The 26,288-nt window shown below is 38.0% G+C and overlaps 2 protein-coding genes across 4 annotated transcripts; both read left to right on the forward strand.

Annotated features, from left to right (window-relative positions):
• The first annotated feature begins 760 nt into the window (after positions 1-760).
• On the forward strand, positions 761-22,307 carry sbno1 (strawberry notch homolog 1 (Drosophila)). Of its 2 annotated transcripts, none has more exons than XM_014999438.2 (33): positions 761-1,087; positions 3,136-3,255; positions 3,368-3,466; positions 4,102-4,332; positions 4,428-4,566; positions 4,802-4,902; positions 4,977-5,073; positions 5,363-5,523; positions 6,400-6,533; positions 6,723-6,813; positions 6,911-7,072; positions 7,201-7,336; positions 7,435-7,540; positions 7,624-7,777; positions 10,560-10,742; positions 10,881-10,978; positions 11,076-11,227; positions 12,026-12,229; positions 12,445-12,615; positions 12,702-12,871; positions 12,963-13,094; positions 14,827-14,962; positions 15,070-15,182; positions 15,271-15,342; positions 15,418-15,517; positions 15,630-15,704; positions 15,794-15,940; positions 16,634-16,728; positions 16,816-16,902; positions 18,361-18,498; positions 18,583-18,659; positions 18,757-18,950; positions 19,789-22,307. In XM_014999438.2, the coding sequence occupies exons 2-33, from the start codon at positions 3,136-3,138 to the stop codon at positions 19,929-19,931; spliced, it is 4,218 nt and encodes a 1,405-aa protein (XP_014854924.2). In that variant the 5' UTR covers positions 761-1,087; the 3' UTR covers positions 19,932-22,307. The 2 variants fall into 2 exon arrangements, with proteins under 2 accessions (XP_014854924.2, XP_014854927.2); XM_014999441.2 differs by having other exon boundaries at positions 4,105-4,332.
• A 780-nt stretch (positions 22,308-23,087) lies between these two features.
• Positions 23,088-26,071, forward strand: cdk2ap1 (cyclin dependent kinase 2 associated protein 1). 2 transcript variants are annotated; one of them, XM_014999437.2, is made up of 4 exons: positions 23,088-23,293; positions 24,754-24,854; positions 25,117-25,243; positions 25,352-26,071. In XM_014999437.2, the coding sequence occupies exons 1-4, from the start codon at positions 23,266-23,268 to the stop codon at positions 25,417-25,419; spliced, it is 324 nt and encodes a 107-aa protein (XP_014854923.1). In that variant the 5' UTR covers positions 23,088-23,265; the 3' UTR covers positions 25,420-26,071. The 2 variants fall into 2 exon arrangements, with proteins under 2 accessions (XP_014854923.1, XP_014854922.1); XM_014999436.2 differs by lacking the exon at positions 23,088-23,293 and adding an exon at positions 23,750-23,921.
• Positions 26,072-26,288: the final 217 nt, after the last annotated feature.

The following is a 26,288-nucleotide window of genomic DNA, read 5'->3' on the forward strand; positions in this document are numbered from 1 at the left end:
TGCGAAATCCTGTTAAATTAACAGGGGAAATCTCAGGTCTGTACTTTAGCACCATCTAGGGGCAAATTAAGTTACAGCAGTCAGCTTTCTAAGATCACAAAACAATTTCCTTGTTTAATTAGATAATTTATTTCACATATTCTACGTTGTGTGGTATAATATGTTGGAAATGTACCAGTGTAACAAATAATATGACTGTAAATCTTTTAAGATTGATTTTTATTTATTTATTGTTACATTAACATGAATATATGTATATATTCCTCAGTCATGACTAGAGGTTCATTGGTGGTGATTTCATAAATCAGTACAATAATAGCAATTCAATCAATGTAAAATATGTTTAATTTTGTTTTGAAGTCAGTGGGGAAAACTCGCCACACCTTCTTTTCCAAACTCACGGTTTGGGGGGCAAAGGGCACAAAATGCAATTTGACCTGTGCAATTTTTCCACTGTGCTACAGAAAAAAAAACACTCCACAGAGTTAACCATCACATCTTGAAAGCTTAACTGTAGAAGGGGAAATCTCTCAAGAAGTCACTGCAAACATGACACTGACTGATGAACTTTGAACTCAGTCATTCACTATATCTTCAACCTATCTTATATATATATATATATATATATATATATATATATATATATATATATATATATATATATATATATCTCCTAACATTCAGCAAATCAAAAAAGGAAGGAACGAAAAAGGAAGAGAACGAAGAAGAAGCATCCACCATCGTCACTTCCTATCGGGACCTGTCAGGGTCACGTGACGTGGTATTAGCTCGCTGACTCTGCTATGTTTTTCGTTTGTTTCACTGTTTCAGATATGCGACGTTTCATGCTTTTATCGGTGTATTGTCGTCGAGGGACGCCCCGCGGCCGCTTTAACACCCGTTTTCAACGACCTCCGACGAGCACTTTTGCCCTGAAAACAGCAGCCGTTGGCCTGCACGTCACGTGACCAGCATGCGACGGAGCGTTTGATAAAAAGATGGCGTGAGCTCGAGCAGAGAGGACAAACAAGCACCCGAGCTGCAGAGAGCTGCCGACCGTGAGCCGCAGCTCCCGTATTAAAGTAACGTAAGTGTGTCTTAGCGTGAGAATTTGCTGTTTCTTTCACCTACACGTTAATTTAAAACAAAGTCTTAGTTGTTGTCACATTTTTACATTCAAGTGATTAACCATGGTTTGTTTCCAGGCTTTTAGTCTCCGTATCCTGGTTGCTAACGTTAGCAAGCAACATTAACAGAGGTATAGTGCGCGTGCGAGAACCGTTAATAACGCTAGAACAACAGGGGCCGTCGGCTCGCTGCTTTAGCCTCCACACTTGGCTTTCCTGAAGCAGGTTAGGAAGGACAAGGCTGACCACTGAGTGAGTTTATCTTTTTAACAGACTGGTTGTTAATTTTTGCTAACGTCATTTATCAACAACTGATTAACTTCAGCGGCGCCGCTTTAACGAGCTACCTGTAAACTTTAGGAGCTGTTCTGTTACAACGTAAGCTTGCATCAAGTATGCTAATGTTTGCTAATTAATATACACTGAGAAACGGGGAAATAAAGGGTTTCTAACATGTGGACCTGAATCGGTGATCACTGTCAGTAACATTGAGCTGTAATTGTGTGATCTCTGTCAACATTTAACCGCGCAGGACCAAGCATCACGTACGCTTATTTTACTGGCAGGTAGTTAGACCCCCTGTTGCCTGTTTTATCGATGTGAAAATGAATGAATGCATCGAGGATGTTTATTTAGCTTCTGGATAAGAAGCAACCTAGCATAGGAAAGCTAAGTCACCGTACTCTCCCCAGGCCAGGTTAGCTGGCAATACAAAAGTGAAAGGGAAATGTTCGCGAGAGTATGTTAAGTTGTGTCCTTAAAACTGATCGTTAGACCCCATAGTATATGAATATATTGATTTAAACTGCAGTATGGTAGTGTACAAGCAGGAGAGGCGTTAAGGAGATTCTACGTCGAGTCGGTGAGTGCAGGAAGTTGTAGGCAGGGCATTGCAAACACGTGTCTTGTTTTGGGTCACTTTGAAACAACTCGTGTCTCAGACCAACGAGACATTACTGTGATTATAAATATCTTTACTGTATCCCAATCAGGACATTTTAACTATCCTGGGGGCTGTGTTTACAGTTTAAACACTTCATTTTTGTTTCAGCCCGAGATCTGGCTCCTTTAAGAAAGTCATGTTATTAGTCTTACACACTGTAAATACATATGTAATTAACTGCACCATTGTTTTAACTTGTGTCTTTTAAATGCATTCTGCCCCTATCTTCGGATATAAATATAACTTTGTATTAAATTTATTGCCTGTTTGGCACCACATGTTACACATGTGTGTCTGTGGTGTTCACTATAAATCATTAAAAAATATGTGGGCATTTTATGATGTTTAATCATGAAATGCATTCATTTTACTATATTCAATAATTAGCCAATTATTAAATTTTTCCATAAATAATACACATTTAATTATTACGTTTGAATTTTTATTTTATTCTAATTTGGTTGTATTATTAATGTTGTAGATATTAGCAGGTTATTTTTATGTTTATTTTTGAACAAATGTTTTACAGTAAAAGTGAACCCAGTGCTTTAGGAATCTGCAGTGTATATTATAATAAATGCTGACTAGGTTGCAATCAAAGTTTATATTCCACCCTACTTAGTCTATTGTTTAACATTGATTGCTGGTAATATTGCAGGGATTTTTTTATAGCCATAATTTCCTGCAAGTTATTTTCTGGTTGTAGTTTGAATCTAGTAGTTTGTTCCCACTAATGACACCTCATGTCTTTGACCTTCCTCTTGATTTTTACTAAACTCAAAGTACATCATACATTTAGTTTCTGGTGGTGTTCGTACACCGAAAATTGAGAACTGTGACATGTTGCATATTTCTTCAGTGTTTGACCTGTAGCAGCAAACGGAGCCAGTCAAGGGAAATTTGGTTGATTCACATCGTTGGTTGATTTCATGCATCTGTTATATATTTCTGATCAATCATTGGAAACGTTAGATTTTTCATTTCTATGGATTTTCTTTATTTTTTGTTTCTATTCTAGATAATGAAAAAGTCAGCGTTGGTTTAAGGTTCTACTTTACTTTGCAGATGGATCCTGGACAGGATTTGCTCCTCGCTGCTTTAAGTGAGAGTGGAATTTGCCCAAATGATCTCGGGCTATTAGATGTGGATTCTCAGGATGTTATGCAGCCTTCTACAGCCCAGCAGGTGAGATGACCCTCAGTTTATTATCAAAAAACTGGTTTTTTGATAATAAATACCTGGTTTCCTGGTATTTCTGTGGAGTGAACGGCAGTTTTAACCTCTGATCTGCTTTCAGTCCATTTCCATCAATGCTCTGGATGTTGGTGTCGGAGCAGAATCGGTGGAAGTTGTTCGATCTGAGCCTCAAACTGCAGTCCCAGTTGTTACAATCAGAGTAAGCTGAGTTCCTCATTTAATTCTCACCTTAGAAAATTTAAAAAAAGGGTTTTTACAGAAAAACTCTGACAGTGGTGGCTACCAGAGTTTTCCTTTAAAAATTACATATGTCAAGTAATTAACTCGGCAAAAACAATATGTAAATTAATATACACTGATTGAAATTGCAGCTGAATTACATTAACAATCGGTTAGGTCTACAAAGCTGAAATGTTAATTTTGCATAGCAGAGTTCTACTTAAAAAGTACAGCATGAAGTCATAAAGTGACTTTTATGTTTTGTATTATCTAAAACAACTGACAAAAACTGTATTTTTCCCAGTATTTGGGTGTCATATTGACATAATTTTGTTATGATTATTACAATATTTTTCTGTTTTGTTTTTTAACTATACAGATTTGATTATACTTGCATACTGTTGCTGTAAAAACTACGTAGACATTTTGTTTGACAAAAGGTCTCTGTGAATTAAATACCACATTTCTGTTTCCCACTTTACAATATTTTTCTGTTGTTGTTTTTTTTTTCTTTTATTTTTTTGTAAACTCCACGGCCATTTTTTCCAAAGTTCTGTGGTAGCCAAATCACTAAAAAAATAACAAATAATTCCCTCTGCTTTTTTTGTTTCCAAGCAGCATAAACCTCAGCCATCAACAACCACATTTGTCTTAAATCAACTGAATCAGTTGCCGTCACTAGGGGCCACTGCTACCAAGCAGTCAGTCACCAACCCAATCAAACATACCATAACAGTCACCAAGGTGGTCCATGTTGCCAGTTCAGGACTGCGTGCTTCAGCAACCCCCCCACCCACAAGTGTTCCTCCTTCAGTGTCCACACTAGTGCCTTCCAACAAAGATCAGGTGTGTTTTCAACATGCTACCTTTGTTTTCAATGTCTATTTTCATATTTGAATAAGTTGCTCATAAGGTATTTCTTTGTTTTTGTGTCCAAGCAGATTCAGCTGAAAGACCTCCTTCGGCCCAACAATGTGAAAACCACCATTTTAAAGGGCAACAGTCTTATGGAGCTGATGAAACTTAAACCTCCACCTGACATTGCTCCACCTGTGGCAACGGCTACTGCAACAGGCGCAGGTACTCTGTTTGAAGGGGGAGGGGAAGTAGTCTCTGGATTTAAGTTGTAATTTCTGGGTCTTAAATTGCCATTTTTATTGTTAAAAGTTGACAATACTTTCTAAAATCTATAATTTGATTGCTGCTTTATTTCAAGCCACATAATGAATGACAGGAATCATTAAATAACAGGAATCAATTCTACCCTGGTTCACTGATCCAGTCGTAATATTCAGGTATTTTCTGTGTGTTTCAGGTGAAATAAACAATGGAATCAAGAAAGAAGTGTTGGGCAAAGATGCTGCCAGGATCTGGATCAAAGATGACATTAAAATGCAAAACTTTTCAAATACGCTGGTAAGTTTTAATAGGTGCTTCAATATTTCAACGAGAGTGATTTTTGCATTTGAACGTGTGTGTGTGTGGTGCAGAAAGCTGCAGGCCTAAAAGAAGAGGATGAACATGAGGAGGAAGAAGAAGAAGAGCTGGGTCACGCAGAGACATATGCAGAGTACATGCCTATGAAATGTAAGAATATAAAATGTTAAGTCATGTTTTTCTTCCCCTTCAAATGAGTATTCATCATGTTACACAAAGATGAGATGGTCCCATCATTTAATAAAAAAATGCCTTGTCATATTTATCCAGGCACCCTGAACTCTATGAGCAGAACGACTCAGCCACTAATTTTAATGAGAAAAACTTGACAAAATATCCAGATCATGTAACATAATTCCCAAACATTTTAGGTCAAGGTACATTTTATTTAACTTTTTGTGAAACATGAACTGACGACCCTTTGACCTTGTGCGCGCAGTAAAGATCGGGCTGAGGCATCCGGATCCTGTGGTGGAAACCAGCTCTTTGTCCAGCGTCAGCCCTCCAGATGTTTGGTACAGACTGTCCATCCCAGAGGAAGTCATTGATCGGGGCTGCTTGTCGGCACTGCAGCTAGAGGCGATCACATATGCTGCTCAGGTAAGCAGGGTCCATTACATCAGCCAGATCACATAAAAGAGTTTATGACTCCTATAAAAATAATAATAAAAAATTTTACAGTATGTAAAGCAACAGCTGCTTCCATATTCTAAATTCCTCAAACTCAGACAATGTATACATTACTGAGACTGTTACACCAAACATTGGATCCAACCTGTATTTTATAGATCTTACGATGTTGTTGTCTCTGGAACTAGCAATGCTATAGCACATTTAGATCAAAAGATTAGATCCGGTCCTTATCACTACAGTAAGGATCATAGGCAATGAGGCATATTGAATCAGTTAAAGCTCTCTCTAACATCTGTGCAACTTTTAGACTGCACAGATGTTGGAGAGAGCTTTGATTTCACACAGCAGGCAAATGTGACTCAAACCTGGCTTTTTTGTTTTTTCTTCTTTTTCCCCCCCCTCCCCATATGCGACCTATATCTGACTTTTTCACCGCAGTCTGGACGGCCCGATTCCGATGTTTTGACTCAAAAAAATTCCAGTCTGTGCTACTAAATCTGATTATTTTCAAAGCGTTTCAGTCAGAGCGACTTTTATGTCATTGATGTGAGAGATGCGCCATAATTCAATGAAAAATCTGCAGAATGTGGAAGGTTTTTTTTATCCAATTAATCTCCAGAACAATTGATTTAGTTGCAGACCCAATTTCAAGTCTGACTAATAATCAATCACTTCCTGAAAAGTCGCCCAACGCAAATGTAAAGAGTTCATAAAACTGTGCAATCATTCATAAGAATTATTACATAAATCATCCCCTTCCTAATGGTTGTTGCTATTCTGAAAAATTCCCACTTCTCTTCCTCATTTTTTCATTTGCTCATTTGTTTTCTGATTGTGCTACAGCAACATGAAACATTCCTACCCAACGGCGACCGAGCTGCCTATTTGATTGGAGACGGAGCCGGTGTGGGGAAAGGCCGGACTATCGCAGGGATCATTTATGAGAACTACCTTCTGGGCAGAAAGAGATCACTTTGGTAAATAACCTGAAAGATTCCTATTTTAATTAATTTCCCTTTGGGGGATCAATAAAGTATTTTTGATTTGAATTGAATTTTAATTTTGTCTTGAAGGACTCCCTCCCTGGAAAAAAAAAAGTTTATTTTAAAACTCCTAATGATTTTGTGTATTTTCTTTCCTAAACATATATTGTGTCCTCTGTTTAGGTTTAGTGTCTCTAATGATTTAAAATATGATGCTGAGAGGGATTTGAGGGACATTGGCGCCAAGAATATCCAGGTCCATTCACTAAACAAGGTAAGATTTTAAATTTATACCCTGAACAGTAGCAATTTGAAATGCTGACTTTTATAAATAAAAATAAAAAAAAGACTAAAGGTTTTATAATTTTTAGTTTAAATACGGCAAAATCTCCTCCAAACACAATGGGAGTGTGAAGAAAGGGGTGATCTTCGCCACCTACTCGTCCTTGATAGGAGAGAGCCAGTCAGGAGGGAAGTACAAGACCAGATTCCAACAACTTCTCCACTGGTGTGGGGAAGACTTTGATGGAGTCGTATCCTTCCTCACATTCATTACAGCATTTGAAAATACTGTTTAAAACATATGGATATCCATGTGAATAACTGGGGTATTTAAATCAACATTAAAAAAAGGTGACTTTCTTTAACAGGTTGTCTGTAGATTGTGTTTGATGAATGTCACAAAGCTAAAAACGTTTGTCCCATCGGCTCCTCCAAGCCGACTAAGACCGGCCTCGCCGTTTTGGAGCTGCAGAACAAACTTCCCAAAGCTCGGGTTGTGTATGCCAGCGCTACCGGTTCGTTGACAAAATCAAATGGTTTGCCAACCAAACTCGTGAATTTCTGCAGAAATTAAATACTAACACACCATTTTTCATTTCCACGCATCATCCAGGAGCCTCTGAGCCACGAAACATGGCGTACATGAACCGGCTGGGAATATGGGGTCATAAAACGCCGTTTAGAGAGTTTGGCAACTTTATCCAAGCAGTTGAACGCAGGTAGGAGTTTTTTATTTAAAGATGTTTTCCATTTGAAAGGTCTGCTAAACGCCTAAACCTGCACTTTGTTTCTTTACTTCCAGAGGTGTTGGTGCCATGGAAATAGTTGCTATGGACATGAAACTCAGAGGGATGTACATTGCCAGACAGTTGAGTTTTACAGGCGTGACTTTCAAGATTGAAGAAGTCCCTCTAACTCAGCAGTACGTCAAAATGTACAACAAGTCTGTGAGGCTGGTAAGTAAAACAAATCATTTGAATTGAGGATGCAAGTTATCAATGAATGAGTTAATCTAGAGTTGATTGATCTAATCAATCGACTAACAATTAACAAGCTTCCATTTCCATAAAAACCTTTGTTTTCTCTTCCATCAAGAAGATTGACTGCCTTTCCATATCATAAAGGGCTACATTTTTCATAATATGTTGAATTAAAAAAATAAAACAATTAGATTTTAACATAATTTTGTCAGCTGTATCAAATACTGATTAAATAAACAGAAAAACACGGCTCTCATAATTTATAAATGTGTTTAAGTTTAATAATGTAACACAAGAATCTGGTTGCTGAATAGAAAAATAAAAGATAAAAAGAATAAAATATGTGAAACGGAGATATTCATGCCTAAGTAGCATCTCTAGTTGCATTTGAAGGACAGCTGAAACTTGGCTCCATGAAGTGCATTAACTCATGACAACCATCAGCTGTTCCTATTTTCATCATCATTTTTATTTATTTTTCCATGTTATCTCCTCCACTTTTCTGTCATTACATCCTCACCTTCGTAGCAAATCAGTCGTTCTTTTACTGAGATGTTGACGTTCATCTTGTAGCTCTGCTGAATCAGCACCATTTAGGTGAAACTTAAGTTCTTTAAGTTAAAGAGCTTGCAGAGTGTTTGTATTTGAAATTAAAATCTGATAAAATGCATTTTGCATATCTGTTTGGACTGTTTTGTTTGTCTTTCTCCTTCTGGTATGGCTTCACCTTCTTTGGCCCGGTCCCAATACTCGTATTCCCGGCCTCATTTCCACCCTCGTGTCCTTCATATGCGCGTTCATGTTGACAGGTTTGAGTGCATAGTGTGTCCCACATTCTCCACATGCGCCCTTCATCCCGACTATTTTGGGTCCTATTTCCACCCTTACACCGAGTCTGCATCCAGGTGGACTTTGGCCAAGTGTATTACCCATAATTCATTGCTCCATGTGACGTTTTGAGTTAAAAGGCGATTTATGACAATGTTTTGTTGTTTTTTTCCCGTCTTTGTAGAAAATTCAAAGAAAATGGCATGACAAGGCACACCTTAGTAATATAAAACGTTTGATATGATAAAATGAGCAGAAAAAAAAAAATAAAAAATAGTCACAAACTGTAAATGTATTGTCTTAAAATCTCAGTCACAAAACGCACAGGAATTGATATTTATTTTTTAATTTCTTTTGCAGAAAGTCATTACAGGGAAAACTTCACATATAATTACAAAATGAATATCTAAAGTTTTTGTGGGAGTGGAATAGAATTCCTTATTTTCTTTAGTGATGTCATCATGATTTTTAAACGAATGTTTTCTTCTCAGACTAGAGGGGAAGAAAACTGATATCAAAGTTCCTGATGAATTTTTTTGCAACATTTTCGGTCTATAAAGTCACAACATTCATAGTGTCTTTTAAAAATGACATTTTAATTCTGTTAGCCTTTTTATTTTTCACAGTGTAGCATCAGGCCTTTTACTCTTTTTTTTTTTTACATGCGTTTGTCCTTAACTTGATCTTTTTTTTATTAGTTCCCCTTTATGCCAAACTAACTTTAGCTGCATAACTGCATAAGAGATGGTTTTATGAGCAAAAGAATCATGTCAAATCACATACTGTTAAATTGAATGTTAGTACATTTTAATGTATATTTTTTTGTCATCTTGGAAATAGGGCAAAGTTCACAGAAAAAGCTGTTGCAAAAAAATAGAATAAAATCAGTTTTCAAAATTAAAGTATTGAAATAATTTTTGTTTCACTCTACTGAACATGTGTGATTACATTGAATTTACTGTATCCATTAAGTCATAATAAAACACATTTCAGCCAAATATCTCCAGCAATGACTTAGGAAAGCAAAAATACCTTAACTATACATTTAGAATATTTTTGTGTTGTACTTGACTAAACAGTGTCCAGTGCCGCCATTTTGGATGTCGAAGTTACGACATGGGGGCGTTCTGTCCCAATTCTCACATTTTTGCGCGCTTGTACCCCTACGCACTCAAACCTCTATGTGCACTTTGACTGAATCCACACTTCAGAGGGGTGCAGGGTGCGCACTGAGCATCAGGGCCGGGCCTTTGTTTCTATATCAACTGGCTCCACTCCAACACGAACAGTGACCCCATCTACTGGATGGAGGCCAAACTACAACCCTAAAAGACAGACTAAGCAGACATCATTAATCATTTGCAACTAATTTTTTACCTTTTTTTTATTTGGTTTTCCTTAACATAGCTAAACTTACATAAACAAAAATTACAATTAAATAAAAAAGGAGCGTTGACGTAATATGTAAATAACTCAAAGTACAATACAAATTTCTACAGAGTTCCAAATTCTGGACAGTGTATCACAAGAATTTTTTTTTCCATTTAACCCAAATCTTTCCAAATTTTGCAAAGTGCAATCTACCTAATAAAGTAATCCTTCCCATCCTATATAAACCACATATGATCTGGTGCCAGTCATCCAGAGATGGAACCTTTATACCTTACCATTTATTTGTGCTATCTATTCGGGCCGCTAAGCTTAAAACACCAAATAAGCTTTGGTGTTTTTTGTACTTAGACTTTTGAGTCTAAGTACAAGAATCCAAATAAAAACTCACCCTTCGATTGAAATTAATTTTAATTTAATAAACCATTGATCTATAATTAACTAAGCCAATTGTTTGAATCCATAATTTGAAGCACTTTGCATTAATTTGCCACATGCAACAAAGGTGTACAAACTGAATCCTTTTCTCCGTGCATCACAGTGGGTTAGCGCACGTGAGAAGTTCCAACAGGCCGCCAATCTGATGGAAGCAGAGCAGCGCATGAAGAAGTCCATGTGGGGTCAGTTCTGGTCCGCCCATCAGAGGTTCTTCAAATATCTCTGCATTGCCTCCAAAGTCCGCCGGGTGGTCCAGTTAGCCAGAGAGGAAGTTCAGAACGGAAAGGTAAAATCACCTGGGGAACATGCAGCCTCGACAGTTATTTTTTTTCGTTAAAGGAAATAGGAGAAATTAATTGGTTTTCATTAAAAATGAATTGTTATCCTCTGTGTTTAAGCATGTGAGCTGTTGTTTTCTCTGCAGTGTGTGGTGATTGGTCTGCAGTCCACTGGTGAGGCGAGAACACTGGAAGCCTTGGAGGAGGGAGGAGGAGAGCTCAACGACTTTGTGTCAACAGCAAAGTGAGGACAAAGGAAAACTTTCTGAGAAAAATGTTAATGTAATATTGTGGCTTCAATGCCTAACTTTTCTTTATTATTATTATTATTATTATTGCAGAGGTGTGCTGCAGTCCCTGATAGAGAAGCACTTCCCAGCTCCAGACAGACAGAAGCTTTACAGCCTGCTAGGCATCGACCTCTCTGCAAAAAAAACTCCCTCTCCTGCTGAGAATGCAGCACAGCCGGAACAAAAGGGAAAGAAGAGGAAAGGTAGCACAAATAAAATACAATAAATCCAAGAATAGGACACATGAGAATTTATTCTTACATATTTGTATTTATTGTAAAGCCTTTATTTAACCAGATAAATATCCATTGTGATCTCTTTGACAAGCATTTAGACTCTTGAGTCCACGACTTGGTCTGGCCAAGAAAGACAGCAGCACACATCATAAGAGATGTGACAAATGCATAGGAATGACAAAAGTAGATGTCAGAAAAATATAAAAATGCATAAAGAAACAAACATGATTTGTTTCTGTAGTATAAACCAACCTTCAACCTTAATTTGGAGATTAAATGTTTCACATGAAGTTTACAAGAAAGCTCATCAATAATAATAATCTCGGGTACTTGTAACTGGTGAGCCTTTCAGACTTTACCTTGGGCAGTCAGTTCTTACTAGAGGGCTAGAGGGGTAGTCTAAGAGGGAACAGGAATATTTGGAGAACAAAAGCATTTTTTTTTTTTTTTTTTTGATTTTTTCATCATTTAAAATCGGGTTGTTGCTCAAGACGAACCTGAACCAAATACAGCCTGTTTAAATTTACATAACTGAACAATTGAATGAGAACCATAGTAAATAATACAATCATCTGTGTAAAAGCAGTTGACAGATTATTACATAGCACAGTAATGTAAATTATGAACAAAATAGGCCCTAATACAAAGCCTTGATGTACATCTTTGTTTTTTTGTGTACCGATCGTGTCCTAAGTGTCCAAACCAGCAAGCTGCTTGTTTGGGAATTACTGCAGAATGACTGACTGTCATTCACTGTCGCTCCAGGTTCAGAGGCCAAAAAACAGCCTAAAAAGAAGCCTCGCAAGCATGGGGGCCTGTCCGGTACGAGTTCAGAGGAGAGCGAGTCCGAGGAATCGGACCGAGAGTCTGGGAAAGACAGCGATGACAGCTTCAAGTCTGTCAGCTCAGGAGACGAAGACGATGATTTCAATCCATTCAGAGACGAGTCTGATGAAGATGAGGAGGACGGTGAGTTCAGGAAGAGTTTAAGAACATCAGTACGACGATCGTCTTCGGCGTTGGCTTACTTCTGCTGACGGCCCATACGATTTATTTGATTACTTTTCTTCTTTATATTTGTCGTGAGACGGGTCTTAAATCCCTTTCATAATGGCCTTAAAAAGTCTTAAATTTGAGTTGATGAAACCTTGAGTTAAACTAAGACTGCCACCCCATTTTTTCAGATCCTTGGCTAATCAGAAAAGAGCCAAAGAAAGGGAAGAAGGAGAAGAAGAAGAAAAGGAGGAAGAGTATTGATCCGGACTCGATTCAAAGTGCCTTGTTAGCCTCGGGGCTGGGCTCCACCAGGCCCGGTTTCACCGCCTCAGTGAACCCCCCCCTCACTCCTGCTGCCGGTGAGCATGCTGCCTCATACACAGCAAAGTCTTAATCCCGCGAAAAAGTCTTCTGGAAATAAACGTTTTCCTGAATTCGTTTCAAGTCAAGACAGAGAGCCAGGAAAGCTGCCTAACGAGTCAGGACTCGGTGGAACTTGCCCAGAAAATGAAGAAACAGCTGCTGGAACAACTGGAGGGGTTGGCAGAAGATCTGCCTCCCAACACCCTGGATGAGCTGATCGACGAGCTGGGAGGGCCGGAAAACGTGGCTGAGGTAACGGCCTTTTACAGCCACACTCCGCTTTGGTTCTGCTGTTTTAACTGAGCCGTTGTTCATAAAGCGACATAATTGTTCTCTGCTTCAGATGACCGGTCGGAAAGGTCGCGTGGTCAGTAACGACGACGGCAGCATCACCTACGAGTCCCGCTCTGAACTGGACGTCCCCGTAGAAATCCTCAACCTGACTGAGAAACAGAGGTTCATGGATGGAGAAAAGGTGAGGCAGTCGTCATTCTGGAACCTACAGATGCTTCCTACAGATGTGGGCTTTTTAAACATTATTTTTTAGCTTGTCTGCTCATATAATTATCAAACAAAGAGTCTTATTTGCTCAATATTTACATGCTAACAATTTAAGGACTTTTTTGTTCCTCTTAAAGCTGGAGGTTCATTTGAGCATTGTGCATTGATGTAAACTTTTCTTTGTTCAAGGAAATGACTAAAACTGAACTACTGGCTTCAGGGTGAAGCTGTTTCTTAGGAAGGATAATGTTTAGTCATTTGAGCTGCAAATCGTTTGAATTTGAACGATTCCAGTTCTGATTCCCCATTTCGATTCCGGTTCCAAATGATTCTCGATTGCTAATCTATTTAGAGACGAGGCCAAAAAGGCTTTAAATGAGCAACAGATTACCAGATGTTTCTGGATGAAATATTCTTAATTCATCTCAATCCTACTAGGTTTCTATGAAATTTACAAGAACTTTTTTTCCACATAACTGGATAATTATCCATTATATTATCTTGAATATAAATGTTATGGATCTTCTTTTCACAGGAATACACTTTTGCAAGAGAGCATTATTTCCAAAAAGCTGATGAAAGTACATTTACACCAGTGGTCTCAACAACTGAATAATTTCCACTTATGACATTTTTTGACATTAATTCAAACACTCTCCAGACGAGATGTTTTGGATTAACTCTGTTTGTTACTTGGACTGATCATTTACAAACGTAGAGGACAGGACTCTGGTCCGTTACTTTGGGTCAAACTTGGTTCTCTTTTGTTCTGTGTTGTTATATATTAGAACAGGACAGTAAAATGAGTTTCCATTTTCACCAGATGAATTGATGAAAAGACAAATATCAGCGCTCTGTTTCGATAGCACTTAGGTCTGAAGTATTATGTTCCAAATAGCCAAATTTAAGATTCACAAACCTGTTCATCTAGCTCAGTTAAATGCCAGCTGCTATGAACTTTATCCTTAATCAATATTAATACAGTTAATAATGACCAAGAGATTAATAATGACCAAGATTCTTCAGCAAATTGAGATAAATACCACCGCTCTGGTTACTTTTATTTTCTAACTTCTTGTAATGAGGGCCAAAATCATTAAGTTGAAAGTATTTGGAGATGCCACAAAAGATATTTAAAAACCAAATTTGCAGCTTTTGTATTTGCTCAACAATAAAGCAAAACTGTAAATAATTTTCGCATCTGCAATAATTTAAATAATTGTAGATACAAAAAAACACAAAAATTTTTTTGCATCATTTCTTTATAAGCCAGGCCGACAGTTTCTGCCATTTTGGGGTTGACTGTTTTTCTGATTTGGTCTGGATGCTTAACGTTTGAGTAAAAGCGGAGACAAATGCAGAAACGTCTTCAGTAATACAAATCTATTCCTCGTACCTTGTTTTTTTTTTTTTTCTTTGTGGAAGATATGTGTTAAAAAAACATCTTGCTCCACATTGGTTCTGGTGACAGATGGAAGAAAACATTTTTACAGCTTGACAGAAATGCATGATTCACAAAACGACACAAAGTTGCAAATGTCTTCTACGCATAAAGTTACAAAAAAAAAAAGTTTCAACTGGAAGAAGGTCATGGCATTTGGGAAAATGAGTTCAAGACATTATTTGAAGGTTATGTAAAACATTTGGCTTCATTATGTGTTGTAAAAGTAGTGAAGTAACATGTCGGCCATTTTGTTGTCCACCAGAACATAGCCATCATCTCAGAAGCGGCCAGCTCCGGTATTTCCCTGCAAGCCGATCGGCGTGTGAAGAACCAGAGGAGGAGAGTCCACATGACCCTGGAGCTGCCGTGGAGCGCAGACAGAGCCATACAGCAGTTTGGTGATTACATATTTCAACCTTTCTTTTACCTACAACATCTGATAGTTCTGTTGCATTAATAAAAAAAGGTATACATAAAATTGACTGAAATGGTTTTTCTACCGCAGGGCGAACACACAGATCAAACCAGGTCACGGCTCCAGAGTATGTCTTTCTCATATCAGAACTGGCAGGAGAGCAAAGATTTGCATCCATTGTTGCCAAAAGACTGGAAAGCCTGGTAGGCGCATTCATATGTTTATAACTTATATAAATGTGGTTAAAATGTATGCAAATAAAAATCAACATGACTTGATTCTTTCTGTCAGGGGGCTCTCACTCACGGAGACCGACGGGCGACAGAAACTAGAGATCTGAGCAGGTTCAACTTTGACAACAAGGTAACGGCGGTGTTATAAGAGGAGGTGTTTTGGGCTTTGTTTGAGCCGCTCTGACTCGTCGCGTTTTCGCTGCAGTACGGCAGAAACGCTCTGGAAATCGTGATGAAGTCGATAGTAAAGCTCGACGCTCCGCTGGTGCCGCCGCCCTCAGACTTCAAAGGGGATTTCTTCAGAGGTACAAGTCACAAGTTGGATTTTCTTTATTTCACGCTTTAAAAACCATTAGTCTCCCTCCCCCTCCCCTTCCCTCACTGAATAACAATAATAATATCATCTCTGTTCTGTAGAGATTCAGAGTGGGTTGATAGGTGTGGGCCTCATAAATGTGGAGGACAGATCTGGAGTGCTTACACTGGATAAAGGTGATTTTGAAATTGTAAATTAATCCCTCATCCAAAACAATGCCAACAACAAAAAAGAGCAAAATGAAAACAAACACTTTCCATTGCAGACTACAACAACATAGGGAAATTCCTGAACCGGATATTGGGCATGGAGGTCCAGCAGCAAAATGCCTTGTTCCAGTATTTCTCTGACACTCTGGCAGCAGTGATCCAAGAAGCCAAGAAGAATGGTAGATATGACATGGGCATTCTGGGTAAGTGGTCATATGGTTTCGTAACCCTGGTAACGGCAACCTAGTTTGTTCCCTAAGCTGCTGTGGGACAGTGAATTTAAGTTGTATCATGACGGGTTTTGTATCGCAATAACAATACAAGTGGTAGGAACTATTTATCACATTTTTAATTTATTTTCTTTAGGTAACTATATGTTATAGATAAACAGAAATGCTGCTTTTGAAAAACATTCCCATTTGATATGTGGTTCTTAAGCACACTAGTCGCATAAATAAGCATGATTTGTATCAATAAGCTGCACACTGTTACTGTATTTTAAAATTTATTGATATTTATTGATGCTTTCATTGAACAAACAGTGGAAAAAAAAATATTCAAATTAAATGACACAAATTTGAACAGGTTAGTTTTTTTTTTCTAAGTTAATTAACAAAATGAACAACTTTAAAAACATTCTAAAATGAAAACATCTAATCCAAGTCCAATTATCTTAAACTAGGAGAAATCTGCTCCAAGTTCAAACCCAAGGAAGTGCATTAGAAATGTCAAATCAGAGGATTTTTACTTGCATTTGGCTTGTGTGTGTGTGTGTGTGTGTGTGTGCGTGTGTGTGCGCGCGTGTGTGTGTGTGTGTGTACATAGCATGTTTTCCCTTGATGATCACAACCCGTTTGATCTCAAATATCTCCAACATTCTCCCCTGCGTATGTTAGATCTCGGCTCGGGTGACGAGAAGGTGAAGAAGGCGGACTGTCGAAAGTTTCTGACGCCAGGCTACACTACATCAGGACACGTAGAACTCTACACCGTAAGTCTTGCTCTATTTATGGTATAAAAATCAGATCACAGAGAGATGAAACGTCAGCTGACGTTCTGTTCATGTTTCACCTCACAGGTCGGCGTGGAAAGAGGAATGTCTTGGGAAGAAGCGACACACGCCTGGGCAGAGCAGAACGGCCCAGACGATGGCTTCTATGTCCAGGTAGGAAATTATGAGACAGGCTGTTAGTTAAAAAAAAAATTGCTATAAATATGAATCCTCTTATATGAGAAGTTTCAAAGGGAAGATTTGAAAGTGAGTTTTTCTGCATTATTAAACTATCTTGACTGCATTTGGGTCACATTTATCAAGTCTTTCTAATTATTTTTACTGTAGATGTTTTAAAGATTACAGAAATATTTAAAAGTCTACATTGCATTGTTAAAATGGAAAAATGATGCATAGTTAATCTAGAAATTGTCAAAGTTTTGAAGACTCCATCATGCCTACTCCACTTGTTTTATCAATCAGTTCAAACTGCTGTACATCACAAAAATACAAAGTCATAAAAGGCATGGTGAACAACTAAGAAAACCAGGAACAATCATTACATTGTTATGAGTGCCATCATTAATGGACATCAAAATATTGGTAAGTGTTCATTTATTATGGTTCCAAAGCAGCTCTGAACAGGCTGGGTTTTTACCTTGATTTAAAGGAACTCGGTGTTTCAGCTGTTTTGCACTTTTTGTTTCTGGAGGATGATTATGTTGTGTACTTGTATTTTCTTGAGCCAAAAGTTGTCGCACACAGCATACTGACAGAAGAGCTAACTCTGTATCTCACTCAGCAGCAACAGTGTGTGTTTGGTAAATAGACAATCTGTGCTAAAGGTCCTTGAAATAAAGTAGAGTAAATAATACCGTAAATGAGAATTCACATAGAGAATGGTAGAAAATGAGATTTATTTTTTGCATTACTTATATTATGAATCCAATGTTTTTTTTTTTTTTTTTTATGAAGAATAAACTGATTTGCTTACATTCAGCTTTTGAAATCTTGCAGGATTACTGGACTTTTTCATAATTATTGACAGTTTTCCATTTATAATCTGAAACATTTTATCCTTGATTCTGCTCCATGTTTGTGCTCGAATTTAGAGGTTGGTTTTAAGGACTTTTTACGTAAGTGAATAATAAACATCAGCATTGTCTAGTCTAAAATAATCTTTATATGAATCAAGACATTTTTTGGAGTCACTTCAACTTTTCTGAGGTATTCTTTTAGGGTTTTTTTTATTGCTTGCTTGACACATTTATTATTCTTTTTTTGTTGTACTTTTGTCACATTTAGTTCAGCTGTGGCTCAGTGGGAAGATCAGTCAACTTGAAATTGACGGGTTGAGTTAGATTCCAGCCTCCTTAATTAATATCATTGTGCCCTTGGGCAAGACACTCCCACCCTAAGTCACTTATAGCTCTTTAAGGCAACTGGGTGAATAAAATTCATAGTGACAGTGTGGTATGACAAAAAAAACCCCTGCAGTTTAACTCAAGTCCAATGATAATGTAATCCAGATTTTCTCCCAAAGATTGTACCTTTTTTTTTTCTTCATATTTGTGAGTGATATTGCTAAGCCAGGATTCCATTATTCCCTTCTTTTTCTGTGCATGATTTCAGATGAGAAATAACAGGAAAACAGCCATCCTGGTGAAGGAAGTGAACACTAAGAAGAGGCTGTTCCTGGTCTACAGGCCAAACACTGGCAGACAAGTCAAACTGGAAACATACGCCGACATCAAAAAGAAGTTTAAGAAGGTTTGGCTTCTGTTTGAAATCATGGAAACATTAAATATTTTATGAATCCTGGTAACAGTTTTTTATTTTTGTCTCTTCTATTAGGTTCTGTCAGAAGATGCCAAACAGCACTGGACTGACCAGTACCAGTCATCAGCAAAAATATGCTCTCATGCGTACTGGTGTGTACACTTTACACACTTATCTTTCACTAGCAGCGTCTCAAACTCACAAGTTAAGAAACGACTTCCTTAATCTGCTGTTTGAATCTGCCTTTAGGCGTGGCAACTGCAAGAAAGCCTCAGTTGGTCTGCTGTGTGAAATCGGGCTGCGCTGCAGAACGTACTACGTTCTGTGTGGCTCTGTGCTCAGCGTGTGGAACGAACTGGAAGAAGTTCTTTCTCCAGTCAGCGGAAGCAACGTGAAGGTGCAGATTGTCCGCCTGCGCACCGAAGACGGTCAGAGGATAGTTGGTAAGCTGACCTGCTTTCCCAACTTCAATTGGGAAAGACTGAAGAATTTGCTTTCTCCCCAGAAAACCCACGTTTTTTATTATGACAAAAATTTTAGAGCTGCAACTAACGATTATTTTAGTAATCGATTATTCTGACGATTAACCAATTAATCGGATAAAAGAAAAATTGGCACGTCATGCAGATTTTACACTTAACCACGTAACCTTATTTTATACAACATTAGAAATAAATTCTTCAGTTCCTTTTTTAAATAAGAAAACAAACATTTAATTACATGGCATTCTCTTGGTGTACGCTTGATTTAAAAAAAAAAATACTGCAAACACCAACACTACACTGCTTAAAGCAATACAGTATAGTGTTTTATTTTCTTAATTAACCGATTAATAACTCTTTACAGGACTTAAACCAGGGGAGGCTAAAAGTGCCACTTGAAGAGTTTTGGGTTCAACATTTGGGTTCAACATTTACAGACAAGGAAGGGTTTATTTTTTAAAACACAAAATTTATATTTTTGTACAGTTTTTGATTAATTACTGCTCTGAATATGTTGTTCTTTCAATCAATGGTGTTTTTTAGTCTGTGTATTCCAGTTAACAATTAATCAATTACTAAATTGTTTTGTTCTTATTTTAATCATTGATTAATAACGATTAATCAATTGTTTGAATAATCGATTAATCGGATATTTTAATAATCGAATAATCACTATTAATTGACCATTTTTGTAATCTTTATATTAAGAATCAATTGCGATTCATTGGATATGTTAAGAATTGATTAATTGTGATTAGTCAGTTATTTTAATAAGTAATAATTCCTCCTCCTCTCTTAGGGTTGATCATTCCAGCGAACTGCGTCTCTCCATTGATCAACAAGCTCTTGACCTCAGACCAGAGCCAGCAGCTGGCTGTGCAGGAGCAGCAGAAGAGGCAGCTGCTCCACCCTCAAAGTCTTACTCATGTGCTCAACACATAATGAGGCGGTTTGAGCCCAGACTCCGCCCCGACTCTACGGTCCACTCAGGAGGCCTCCGGCTCCGGCCGTGTCTCGGTGCGCTGCATGCTTCAGGGCTGCGCCTCTCACTCCTCCACCATTGTCCCCTGAGGGCCCGGAGGCTGGCTGTGCCGACTGTTGGGACGTAAAACGGCAGTCAGTTGTTCTCCCAACCTGTTGACGCTGTTGTGTTGTACTCTGATATTCAGAGTGAGGTTAGTGAACCGGTCCAGACACGCCGTGAAAACTCCAGTCTGTTCTGTTCAAATTGGGCACTCGGCAAAAAACACCCAAACTTCCTGGGTCCAGGCTAAAGATGAATGAAACCAAACCACTATACCTCTGAAAGTGAGAGGATTTGTTTCTACGGCCGCCTGATACTCAACCATCGTCTGGATAGTTAACAAAAACCCCTTAAAGAAGTAGAGGGATATTATTTCTGACCATTATTTGCCATTTGATTCAGGTCATCTCATTGGGACGCATTTCTTTCCTGCTATAATCCTCACAATCACAAGGAGACCAAAACTACATTATGGTGAGGGTCAGCTTGCATTTCACATAGACCAATTTGTTTTTCTGTTTTCTGCAAACGGGTCTCAACTACTTCAGCAAGCTCTGTAGATTTGTTTTTATTTTGGAATTCATAACTTTTTCCTAGAAAAAACACATTTAGTAAAACAAAGTCAGCTGTCGAACACATCCATACTGCGTTAGGAAGGACAGCGTTAGTATTTACATGAACCTCGTGTTAGTTCTTTTTCCTCCTTTAGCAAAGGGAGAAAATCATAAAGTCGTTACTGAAACAGGAAGTTCAGTGAGTTTTTAGTTGAATTCAGTGTCTGAGTTTCATTCTTCATTTTTTGTAAGCAGTATGAAGAAGTGAAATAAATGGTTTCAGATCTATATATATCATTTAGTGTTAAGTGGTATACTTGTAACTTTTTCAAAAGGCATTTCTTCCCCTGCATTTTTCTTTTTAAATATTGCCATTCATTTATTAAAAGATAATAGTAATATCTGGGGTCCAGAATGCAGTTTCTATTCTTTGACAAATAAGTTACTTAACATCTATCTCTACATTACTTCTAATCAGTTATTAAATGTCATTTATTTTGCTTTATTTGCTGTTCCAAATATTTTGCTACGCTGTGTGAAGCAAAGGTGAGGAAATAAGTAAATATAGTCAGCCAAGGGGTTCTTAAAAATATGAAGAGACCCAGTCATTAAACATTGTTTTGCTTTTTGCAAATAAACAGCTCAGGGGTTTATCTGTTTCAAAAATAGTGTATGTGAAATGCCTGACCAGATTTTTTTATTTACCATTTTTCAGTGATCTTTAACTGGATTTTGTGACGCCGTATTAGGACTGTTATAGATGAAAATAAATACATTTCCACAAAAAAACTGGGGGTTTGTTTCTTATAGAAAATTTCAGAAAATGCTAGATTTTCAGAATTTTTCTGTTTTAAAAAGTCCTTAAATTTGAGTTTGAAGTCAAATTTTTTTACTTTTGAAGCTCAGCAAATGTTCAAAAGTCGAAAAATTGCAACCTTTGAAATTCAGACATCTCTGGGGGGGTTTCCTAGAAAATTTCTAAGATCAATCTCAAAATTTAAGTGTTTTTTTTTTTTTTTTTTTGCAGAAATGTACTTCTTTTTTCTACAATGGCCCTCTCACAGCGTCACAATATCTGAAGCTTCTCTTTTCGTTGCGCATATTTCCCCCCCACCTCTCCGCTTCCCAAACCCATCCCCTCGAGTCCGGTTCACATCTAATCCCGTTTCTGTGGACTTGCGCGCCTCTTGTGAACCTTTTGGGTTTTGTATTATATTCTACATTATCTGCACTAAATGGGACAGAACACACTGTCTGGGTGCATGAGCTTTACTGAAACTGAAGAATAAAAAGCCAGGATGTGTTTGTTTTTTTTGTTTTTTTTGTTAATGGAGGAATGCATCCTGACCCTCTCGATTAGACACAGCTCCATTCACAAAGTCTGCCTCCTCTCCTGACTGACGACACGTTCGGAAAATGCTTTGTATTATTTGTACAGTTTGGAAACCTTCATGCAGCACATCTCTTTGGACACCGAGGGAAGGTACTGCTTCTGTGTTTAAACTTGAATGTGCACCTTGTAAGCCAGCACCCCATGTTTTGACTCCTGGGGTGTTGTGTGTGTGTGTATATAAGAGGCTGAGTAATTTGTTTGTTTGAATGCCACTAGATCCTTCTAACTTTAAAACCCTTGAACTTTTTTTCTTTTCTTCCTGTTCATTGCACGAGTTGCACTACTGACATACAGAAATTCAACATTGCGTGTACATGCATCTTCAATAAAAGCTTGGTATACTTCTATCTCGTTTAATTTTTTACGATCACAACATATTAGCTTTTATATTTTATTGTCATTTGTTTGAATGTTCTATGAAAGTATTCACACTCTGGGTTTTTTTTTTTTACTAAAAACCCCCCAGAGTATTTGTATTTTAATAAAATTCTACTGTATGCTGGCATTTAGCTAGGAGATTAAATCACACAGGTTGATCAAGTAGCCATAAATGTCATTGGTTACTTTTGATTTTAAGGTTAATCAGGTACTATTTAAAAACAAATTTCAAAAAGTTCTTAAACTCCTGCATCGCCGTCCTCCTACTCCTCTATCATTCACTGCTTTGTGTTGGTCTGCCACATAAAATCCTAGAGGAATCTGAATTTTGTGACCTTCTCAAAGCAAAAAGCAGGGGGAAAAAATCTGTGGGTGTGAATAGTTTAAGGCTTAATTTACAAAAGTATGTTTTCTTAAGTTTCCTTTACAAATGTTGCATTTTTGTGAGCATTTGCTGTCCTAGATTACTTAATGGATCATCTTAATACTTAATCTAAACATAAACAAAGCCCTGCAAAGTAGAGAATGGCTGCATTCAGTTAAAATCTTTATATGTACTCCAGAACTAGTGAATTAGTCTTACCTCAGAATGTCATATTAATTAAATTAATAGAGAACAATGAAAGCCAAAGCTTATATCATTCAGTTCCTTTATGAATTCCAGTGACATTTAGGTGTTTATTATTTTTGGCAACTTCTATACTTTAACAAAAAAAAAAAAAACTCTTAAACTGGTTTGAAATAGATTTGCAGAATAGGAATCCCGTCTGGGTTCTGGGGTCCTGACTCGAGGGGTCAGACATTGTGACCAACCATGTGGCCTCCAGGGACTCCTGGGAAATAAAGAGCCCTGTAAAGACTCCATTATTTCACATGGAAGACGGCCACATGTCTCCTGAATCCACTGATGAGTGAATCGGTGAAGCCATGGATACTCCTCCACAAACAAAGTCAGGTATCACTACTTTCATTCCCTTTTTTTTCTTTCATACTTGTGTGTATATATATATATATATATATATATATATATATATATATATATATATATATATATATATATAGTTGCTTGAATTTAAAGTCTAAACTATTTCGTTATATTTACATCAAGCCGCATGTTTTGCGTTGAAAGCGCGCTTTTCTGTTGTAAAAAATGCAAATGTAACGTTTCAAAAACATTTTTCCCGTCTTAATTACTCCACAGCTAGATCCTGATTAAAGTCCTCCAAAAGTGTGGGACTGGAGTTAACTTTCTGATCAATGTTGTTAAATGTCAGAAAGGAGGAAAAAAAAAAAAAACGCGTGCTCGGCTGCGTGCGAATTTCTCGCCTTCATGGTGGAAATCCCGTTTTTAAGTCGTTTTCTTGATAAAGCCGCATTGGATGGCGGCAGTGTTAGAAAGCGCTGTGGGTGTCAATATAAAGTGACGGCCATATTTGCCGGTGCCGCTGTTGTAAACAAAAAGTGAGAGACAGACGCTTCACTGAATTTCGGGTCATTTTTATTTCTTTAATTTACAATGTCTTTGGGAATGTCTTACAAACCCAATGTCCATCAGCACATTCCGGGAACTTCTGGGAACCAGGGTAAGGAGAAAATGTGGGAGAAAATCAAAGTATCCGCTTGTTAAATCGAGTGTTAAATTCGGGGTCTCGGAGAATACCTGGAGAAAGACCGTGTCTGTAGTTTTTGTCCAGTTATATATATAGGGTCAGATCCTGGGAGCTAGGCTAATTCATATCCGCCATTATTACTAATGTAAAAGAGCGCCATCCGTGAGCCGAGACGGCGGAAAAACGCGGTCGGGAGGCGAGACGAGGCGTCGGGGGTTCCGAAAATGTGGTTCTCGGTGGTCCGGGGCCGCGGTCCCGCCGTGGGGTTGCGGTTCCACGGTGACAAAAATGTATCACTTATGTCTTCTTTAGCCAGCCTTGTTCCGTTTCCTCCATGATGCTCCTCGGTCGGAGCTGCCGATTGATCTGCCTCTGAGAAATTTTATGTCTCTTCGAGGACATCTGGTGGTGGAGAGGGAATATTACAAGCAGACAAAGCACCGGGGTGAAGGGCTAACAGGGTTCGCGATCACATTTTTTAGTAGGGTTACCTTCTATATATATACACTCAACATAGCCAGTTAATATTTGATTATATATTTAATTAATTACAACTAATCTTACTTTTATGATTAATCTTGTTTTTATACATATTTTCAACACTTTTGGACACTTTTTCTGTATGAACCTACAAATCTGACGCTGTTGTTACACCCGAACTTCCTGCATTTAAAATCTACTGATTATGCTTGTATTCAAACAACATTGAAAATAAAAAAGCATAAAAACAGCTCATACATCAGTGTTGCACCTCAGTAAGGAGCTGTGACATTTTCTCTCTTTTTTTTTTTTTTTGTACCAACAGCTGGAAACCTTCCTTCCCCCTCAGCAGCTAACCTGGCTACATTGCAGTCCTACAGGCCCATTCTGAGTGACTACGGACCTCCATCTCTGGGATTCTCACAGGTGAGCTCTCGGGAAGCGCTATTTCTATAAAGTTTATTCAGTTTTGGGATTAGAAGAAAAGTGGTCTGTGTTTTGTCTTACACAAATCTAATGAACTAACAGCACACATTCCTCAAACTGTCAGGCATGGTGGAGGAGTCATGGTCATTTGGGCTTGATGAAAGCTACTTTAATCTGAATAAATAGAAGTCGGCGGTAAAACATCTGGACAAAAATCTCTGTGTTGAAATGTTTAAATCTTGCTGCTTCTGCTCCGGCCCAGGGCTCCACCGGCAGCCAAGTGCCTCAGAACAAATATGCCGAGCTGCTGGCCATCATTGAAGAGCTAGGGAAGGAAATCAGGCCCACATACGCCGGGAGCAAGAGCGCAATGGAGAGACTGAAAAGAGGTATGGTCGAGGACGATTCACAAGCAGAGTTTAAGCGAGCATTTACATTAATATGTGCTGTCGTGTCATCGGTTTGATGTGAAATATACGACTCTGTCTCTGTAACAGGGATAATTCACGCCAGAGGCCTGGTACGTGAATGCCTGGCGGAGACGGAAAGAAACGCAAGGTCCTAGCCATAAACACGTATTCCTCCTTGCAAGAAGAACTACTTTTTTTTTTCTTTTTTTTTTTTTTGGGAAGTTGGGGGTGGGGGAAGCGTGCATGGCCTTTACGTTGCAAGGAGGAAGTAAATGAACAAAGGATTGAAGTGCAAGCTCTTAGAGAGAGAAAAAAACACAGTAATGCAGTTCACGGCTCTAAGGAGTTCTGAAGAATTCTTTCAATTGGGATTTTATCTTTCCTTTTTTTTTTTCTTGGGAATCAAAAGATTTTTTTTTACGCTCCACCGTTGGGGATCTAAGTTTTGACTTGTTACATAAATACATTGGTATACATTCATATTTTTATTGTTTTTTGGAGGTTTTCTTTTTGTTTTTTGCATGCGAACGGGCCCATGGGTTAACTGTAGACACTGCATGGCTTGTACAGAAGTAGATAGATTTTTCTCTCTTTCTTTGTTTTTATTTTTTATAGTATTGGGTCTGTGTTTCAGACCCTTGTAACAAAAGACTTGAGTGGTGGACATGTTATCAGACGCATTGGTTCATCTGTGATGAGATTGGTTTTGGTATTAAAAAGACGAAAACAAAAAGGAAAATGCTACTACTTGCATCTTTGTATGTATTTATTACTCTGTGTAATAAATTGTATTTTCAATACAGTGGATATTGTGATTCAATGTGTTTCAATTTTGATACTGTGCTTTGATTTTTTTTTTTTTATGTTTTTGCTTTCTAACAGTTGTAACGGTGCGTAACCATTGTCAACAAAATATTGTTTTTACAAGTGGGACCAGCCGACTGGCATCTCAGAAGCTTAAATAGTACCTGAACTATGTCCCCCAAATCCCAGAGTGGGTAGAAAGGGAGGCCTTCATGGATGC

This window comes from Poecilia mexicana, unplaced genomic scaffold, assembly GCF_051168715.1.
Source record: "Poecilia mexicana isolate PSO_F unplaced genomic scaffold, ASM5116871v1 scaffold_12, whole genome shotgun sequence".
Taxonomy (NCBI): Eukaryota; Metazoa; Chordata; class Actinopteri; order Cyprinodontiformes; family Poeciliidae; genus Poecilia; species Poecilia mexicana.